Source organism: Camelina sativa, chromosome 17 (assembly GCF_000633955.1).
Source record: "Camelina sativa cultivar DH55 chromosome 17, Cs, whole genome shotgun sequence".
NCBI classification, from domain to species: domain Eukaryota; kingdom Viridiplantae; phylum Streptophyta; class Magnoliopsida; order Brassicales; family Brassicaceae; genus Camelina; species Camelina sativa.
The window spans coordinates 31972717-31979771 of NC_025701.1; the positions used below are offsets into that span (position 1 = coordinate 31972717).

The 7055-nt window shown below is 36.6% G+C and overlaps 2 protein-coding genes across 2 annotated transcripts; both read left to right on the forward strand.

The window, feature by feature from the left end:
- Nucleotides 206–2308, forward strand: LOC104759978. Its single transcript, XM_010482839.1, has 9 exons — nt 206–239; nt 312–426; nt 607–643; nt 723–762; nt 849–947; nt 1193–1328; nt 1449–1538; nt 2013–2096; nt 2218–2308. Exons 1-9 carry the CDS (start codon nt 206–208, stop codon nt 2306–2308), a joined length of 726 nt encoding a protein of 241 aa, XP_010481141.1.
- LOC104759979 lies at nt 5329–6489 on the forward strand. Its single transcript, XM_010482840.1, has one exon. The coding sequence runs from the start codon at nt 5329–5331 to the stop codon at nt 6487–6489; it is 1161 nt and encodes a 386-aa protein (XP_010481142.1).

Genomic DNA, 7055 nt, shown 5'->3' on the forward strand with positions numbered 1-7055 from the left:
GGTTTAGGGTTAGAGGCTATCGTGCTGATAACGTGTTATGAATAGAGAGTTTAGGGATAAAGCTCTTGTGATTCTTATTGATTATGCTCGAGGTTACAAGTATATATAGTAGAGTACAAAGGCTAAAGCCTAAACCGACATAAGAGAGTATGGCCGAGTAAGGCTTCGGCTAATGGGCCGAAGCTGTATGGACGGAGTATAGCCAATGGACCGAGACTCCATGGATAAGATACGGGCCGGTCTAGTGAGTCCACTAAGTGTTTCACAACAGTTTGGATAATAATATTACTTTAATGGTAAAATCTTGGCAGCAGGAGGTTGGAGAGATGAAGCAGACGTAGCAAACTTTAGTTCTTCTATTTCACCTCAAGGAGAGCATAAGGCCACTATAGTCTGGCTGCATGATAAGGATGATCATTTTTCTGAGTAATCTTTATATCACATGGTGTTCTGCATTGTTACATATGTTTCAGTACTTCTAATCCGTGTTTTGAAGAAAATAAATTTTCGTCTTACATGAACATATATAGTATTATGTGTTTTGTATAAATAATTCATAGAAACTTCATTATCGCTTATCGTATTTTGTTTATATTCTGTTTGCAGCTCAGTTAAGTTTGCGAGAACTTTGGGTCTTAAAAATGTAAGTAACCATGGTGAAACCCACTTATAATAGCTCTATTGATTTTGTTAACAGCATGAATAACTATTTTGAGATACAGGTCAACTGGAAATGTCCACCGATCGTTTACAAAAACACATGTGAGATACATTAACTTGGCTAATATGATGTCTTTAAATTATATATTACTAGAAATTAATGCGTCTAATGCTCTATGTTGAATCAGCGTACGACTTTGGATCTAATATCAAAAAAGACGATCAAGAGACATTAGATAACGCAGCCTTCCTTGTTGCTTCTCTTTTATCGGGTGAACCACCAAATGGTAATCTGGCCTTATTAATCTTTTGGTCTTATTTAATATTTTTCTTCAAAAAATAAAGGGAATGGTTTCTCTGCACGTATATATATATATATATATATATATATATATATATTTTAATATTATCGACATAAAATATATACTATACATTTATTTTCTAGATTGAAAAAAATATGAATATATTAGGCTACTTTTTCTTACACATCTAACATGCTATGTAATATGCATCACAAAATTTTCTGTTTTAGTCATAAAAGGAGTAGGAGGTTGTGGCATGGGTGCAGTAGTAGCTCTCCACTTTGCAAAAAATTGTGCTCTTGGACAATATCCTATAAATCCCCCCCGAGTTGTTGTTGGAATCGATGGGTGGCTTTCTATTGTGGGGTATAACCTTTTACTATTATATAATCACTTATCTCTATTATTGATGATTTCTTAAAATTAATTAAGGTTACGTTGTAATATCCCATTGAACATTGAAAGACTAATTACACAACCTTGCAGGAGCATAAAAAGCAGTATAGAATCTACAGTTGGGGCTTCAGCTCGTGTTGCATCGCAGTCAATCTTACTTACGCATGCACAAGGGCGGACGTACGTTACGGTGAACCGGGGCACTTGCCACGGGTAAAAATTTTAAGGTTAATGTTATTTTACATGAATTTTTAAGTATGCCCCTGCTAAAATATTTTTTGTTGCCCCCATTACCCTATTTTCTTCTTAGATACACGTTTTGTGTTGTGTATAATACTAAAATATCATACAAATACAATACAAAAACTTAATTTTGTTTATATTCTCTATATTAACAAGCCCATATTCTATAAATAAAACAAAATATTATTACTTATCTTAACTTAACAAAACTAATCAAATGTTTTAACTGATATAATTTTATTTAAAAAATAATAAAAAAATAATTTAATATTATTGCCCCGGATAAAATTATTTTCTAGATCCGCCACTGCGCATGCAACAGGTCAATCTAAGTTTTTATTTTCCGCTTTTCATAATGAGCACGAGACAATGCTAACTCTTTGTGATTGTAGGTGTCGCAGTCGAGCGTAGACTTCCTTACACCAGTGATGAAGAAGTTGTTGTGTCCCTTAAAGAAGCTGGCTTTGGAGAAGTCTTACTCGTACCATACTCAAGGTATAAAATATAAATATCATATAGCTTTACATATATATATATACCATTTTTTTTTTGAACATATTTTCTCTAAGTTTCTTGGGTTATGCCAATGTGTAGCCTTGGAGAAATGGTCATGAAGTCGCTCCTACCGTAACGTAACCAATGAGGTCAAATTCTGGTTGGAACTGAAGCTATCGCAATCATCAAAACTATATATCTACCATAAATAAAGACCGTGCATTATCTATAGTGATTTGTTATCGTCGTTTGTTATCGTTGTTAATTATGATGAGTACACTAGCGTGACTCATGAATAAGTTATCTACATAGTTTCGTTTCTTCACTTTTTCTGATGGTACTACTACCACACTGTGGTAACTTTTTTTATATAAATAAATAATTATTACTTTACAAGCCATCCATTGAGTTAGTAAACCAAAGATTAACGTATATATAATGATAAATATATGCATAGTAAGAAGCAAAAGATGTAACGTAAATTAGAAACACCAATTTGATAACGAGAAAATGTGATTAATTATGTATACTATTTATAAAAAAATATTGTTCAATTATTCCCATGTCCTATGTAAAGTTTGCGTCAATCAACTTACCATTTTATAATAAAAGAGAAAAACACATATGTTCCTTCATTAATTATTAGTGAGTTGTGACCAACCAAACATCTTGGCCTTGTGATCGAGCTAGAGAGAAAGATATATAAATGTGTGTATTCCACATTACCTTTTAAATTTGGTGTATAAATATTCCACATCTCCCTTATTACATTCCCTTTTATTTTCCATTACCATTAACCTGACACCGTACCTAAAGATCAACTTAGATGAACATGAATATGATTATAATCCCGAAAGTATAGTTTGTGGATTTTTTTTTTTGGATTTTTTGTAAAAGAGAAAGAAGTAAAGAACTATTTAATTTTGTTGTTTTCGATATTTGAAAACCCACAATCTTGGTCACGCTTGAATTGTCAGAACACGAGCTCGTGGTCTAAGAACTCAGAGAACTTGCAGTTTTGCTTAAGTTATAAAAATTTAAGATAAAATAAAAAAATGTTTAATAAACTTTCTTATACCTTTTCATATGATTTTAACTAGCTGTTTACTAAAAACAGTTTTGTTAGTAAACAGTTTTGTTACAAGTAAATATATTCATTGTTGATTGATGGTTCAATAGAAATTTAACTTAATATATAATTGCACAAAAAAACTAACTACAAGAAAAGTTGCCAAACTTTCTAAAAAACACTGATAGATTTACCGAAACGTTTTAGTTTAGATTAGACCGAGTAAAGAGTAAAGAGAGTGAGTAGGTCCACATAATTCGATTCATCATTTCAAACAAAAAAAAAAAAACGAAACAGGGAAAAAGCAGGAAATTCTGGTTACGAGTTGGCGACAAAAATACAAAATATTTTCATGCTTACACGAAACAGCGGAGGGTGAGGAATAGAATTACTGGATTATATGGACCTGATGATATCTGGACCGAATCAGATTCGGGTATGGAGGATATTGCATCGCAGTATTTTGTGGATCTCTTTAAACGGTCGGAGGTGCAGGGTGTTCCACAGATGCTTGAGGAGGTACCTTCTTTGATCACAGATTCAATGAACAAGAGTTTAATCAGGGAGATCACAGAATCAGAGGTTCGCAAGGCTTTGTTTGCTATGCATCCCGAGAAGACACCAGGTCCTGATGGGATGACGGCATTGTTTTTCCAACGATTCTGGCCCACTATTAAAGGAGATTTGGTAGCCTTGGTGAAGGAATTTTTCCGTACTGCCCGGTTTGATCCTCGGTTAAACGAAACAAATATTTGTCTCATACCTAAGAAGGAGCGGGTTCAACGGATGACGGAGTTTAGGCCAATTAGTCTCTGTAATGTGTGTTATAAGATTATCTCTAAGGTCCTCTGTTTCCGACTCAAGCGGTTTCTTCCAGCCCTTGTTTCTGAAACCCAATCGGCCTTCGTTTCTGGACGTTTAATTACCGATAATATTCTGGTGGCTCAGGAAATGTTTCATGGCTTAAATACTAACCCACGATGTAAATCAGAGTTTTTGACTTTTAAGACGGATATGAGTAAGGCATATGACCGTGTTGAGTGGGATTTTTTGGAAGCGGTAATGGTTAAGCTAGGTTTCGATAGAAAATGGATTTCTTGGATTATGTGGTGTGTCTCTTCCGTCTCGTATCAAGTCCTCCTAAATGGTCATCCCAGAGGTTATATCAAACCCCAGAGGGGTCTACGTCAGGGAGATCCTTTATCTCCTTATCTGTTTATTTTGTGTACGGAGGTCTTAATTGCCAATATTAAAAAGGCTGAAAGAGAGCATAGGATTTCTGGTATCAAGATAGCTCGGGATAGTCCTACCATTTCACACTTGTTGTTTGCTGATGATAGCTTGTTCTTCTGTAAGGCTGACCCTGCTGAATGTAGCACGGTGATGGATATTATAGGAGATTATGGGCGAGCATCGGGGCAGGAGGTTAATTTGGAGAAATCTTCCATCATGTTTGGCAAAAAAGTTCCCCCTGTAGTAAGGACTAATTTAAAAGCTGTAATGGGTATATCTAGTGAGGGTGGTATGGGTTCGTATTTGGGTATTCCAGAGGACCTCTAGGGCTCAAAAACAAAGGCTTTCCGTTACGTTAGTGATCGGTTGGATGATCGTGTGAATGGTTGGTCTGCTAAGACTTTATCAAAGGGGGGAAAGAGGTTATGATTAAGTCGGTAGCTCTTGCTCTTCCAACCCATGTCATGTCTTGTTACAAGTTACCAACGGAGTTAACGTCTCGTTTAACGAGTGCTATCTCAAAATTTTGGTGGAAGTCTAATGATAAGGCACGAGGTTTGCACTGGGTCGCGTGGGATAGGTTATGTAAGGACAAATGTGAAGGTGGTTTGGGCTTCCGCGCTTTGGAACAATTCAATGATGCTATGTTGGCCAAACAATATTGGCGGTTAATTCATTATCCATCGTCTCTGATGGCTCGAGTTTTGCTAGGTAGATATTTCCGGAATAAACATCCTCTACAGGCAAAGAAGCCTTATTCTCCCTCGTTTTGCTTGGCGGAGTATCTTCTCAACTAAAGGTTTGGTGGAACATGGTTCTCGGTGGGCGATTGGTTCGGAATGCAACGTCTCGGTGTGGCGGGATCCGTTGATTCCAGATATTCAGCCGAGACCCGCAAATGGTCGTGGTCGGCAGTTACTTCCTAGTCTAATGGTCAATCATTTGATTAATCCATACACGAAGGAATGGCATATGCCAATCCTCGAGGAGTTTATGGATCCAGTAGATATTCCAATCGTTTTATCTATGGAGATTAGTAAATCTTTCAAACCAGATAAACTCATCTGGCATTATACTAAATCTGGGAAATATTCGGTTAAATCTGGTTATCGGCTAGCCCGCGAGTTAATAAAAGAGGTAGAGATTGGGCCGACGTTTACAGCTCTTATGGCTCAGGTTTGGAAACTTCAGGTTCCCCCAAAGATTCAGCACTTTTTCTGGCAGATTGCCTCCGACACCCTTCCTGTGTTGGAACGCTTGGCTTATCGGGGTGTCCGGTGTGATCCTCTATGTATGCGTTGTGGCTTGGCGATGGAGACTATTAATCATGCTTTTTTTGAATGTTCCCGTTCGCGTCAGATTTGGGATTTGTCTCTGGTAGATTTATGCACTAATGGGTTCCCTTTTGCTTCTATTTATTCAAATCTTGACTTCCTTTTCTGGAGGGCGTCGTCCCAGTCGGCTGTTCCGGATATTGGTTTTCACCTACCATGGATTGTCTGGTCTATCTGGAAAGATATGAATAAAAAAGTTTATCAGGGTTTTGAGGCAGAACCGGGTGAGGTTCTGACCCAGGCGGTTACTGATAAGTTGTTTTGGGAGGAAGCAAGAGTCTCTGTTCCGACCTTTCCTGATCCATTTACCTTGGAGGATCAGACCCCTGTTCCCCGATGTCAGATTGATGGATCTTGGAAGACATCAGATCCTTTGGAAGGTTTAGGCTGGTGGTTCTGTAATAGTGAGGATGTAACGCTGTTTTTGGGAGCACGGAGTCAGCGCCGCGGTCCTTCACCTCTTCATTCGGAGCTTCAAGCTTTGATTTGGGCGATGTCTTCCTTGTTAGCGTCAGGCGTCGACTGCCAGGTTTTTGAGACGGATTATGCTGAATTACTGGCGATGGTGCAGTCCCCCGATGATTGGCCCGCTTTTTCCACTTTGCTCGATGAGTTCAGTATACTCCGTTCCTCCTTTCCTGCTTTCACGCTTTCGAGGATTCCACGCAGTTCTAACGTCCGGGCTGACTGTCTTGCTCGGTCTTCGAGATCGTTATTTTCAGTTTTTTCTTTTGTAAACACTTTTCCTCCAGTTTGAACAACCAATCTTGGAGTTAAAAAAAAAAAAACGAAAAAACCCACCTAATAATCAAAACTAAATCTCCACCATAATTAAAGACCCGGGAGTATAATCTATAATAATTTATTATCGTGATTAATTTGTTATCGTTGTTAGTTATGAGTAAACTAGCGTGTGAGTACTAATGAATAATTTATCTAATTTTTAAGACTTTACGGTAGTTTGTGTTTCTTTCTCGTTTTTTTTTAAGTTGTGGTAACTTTTTATTTATAAATAAATTATTCTTACTATATAAGACCTTCATTTCAAACATGGTACTATAGCCCATGCTAGTGAGCCAAAAATATATATATATATATATATATATATATATATATGCTATTGATAATGTGATTAATATATGCATAATCTTCTTAATTTAGCTTTAGTAATTGTTTAATTTACTTTCTCTACTTGTTTTTTTGATTCAAAAATTCCCCATATTAAGTTAATAGAACTAGATTAAGAATCAGAAAGAAAAGTAGGATCAAGATGTAATCTATTAATTATTTTGCGAATTAACATATTTTATTGGTCTCCTTCAT

Excerpts from the sequence above, each read along its gene's own strand:
- LOC104759978 (XM_010482839.1), top strand. The coding sequence starts at position 206 with ATGGACCGAGACTCCATGGATAAGATACGGGCCG. Across the intron at positions 427-606 it reads AAGGATGATCATTTTTCTGA|CTCAGTTAAGTTTGCGAGAA; the intron begins GTAATCTTTATA and ends TTCTGTTTGCAG. Across the intron at positions 644-722 it reads GAACTTTGGGTCTTAAAAAT|GTCAACTGGAAATGTCCACC; the intron begins GTAAGTAACCAT and ends TTTGAGATACAG.
- LOC104759979 (XM_010482840.1), top strand. The coding sequence starts at position 5,329 with ATGGTCAATCATTTGATTAATCCATACACGAAGGAATGGCATATGCCA.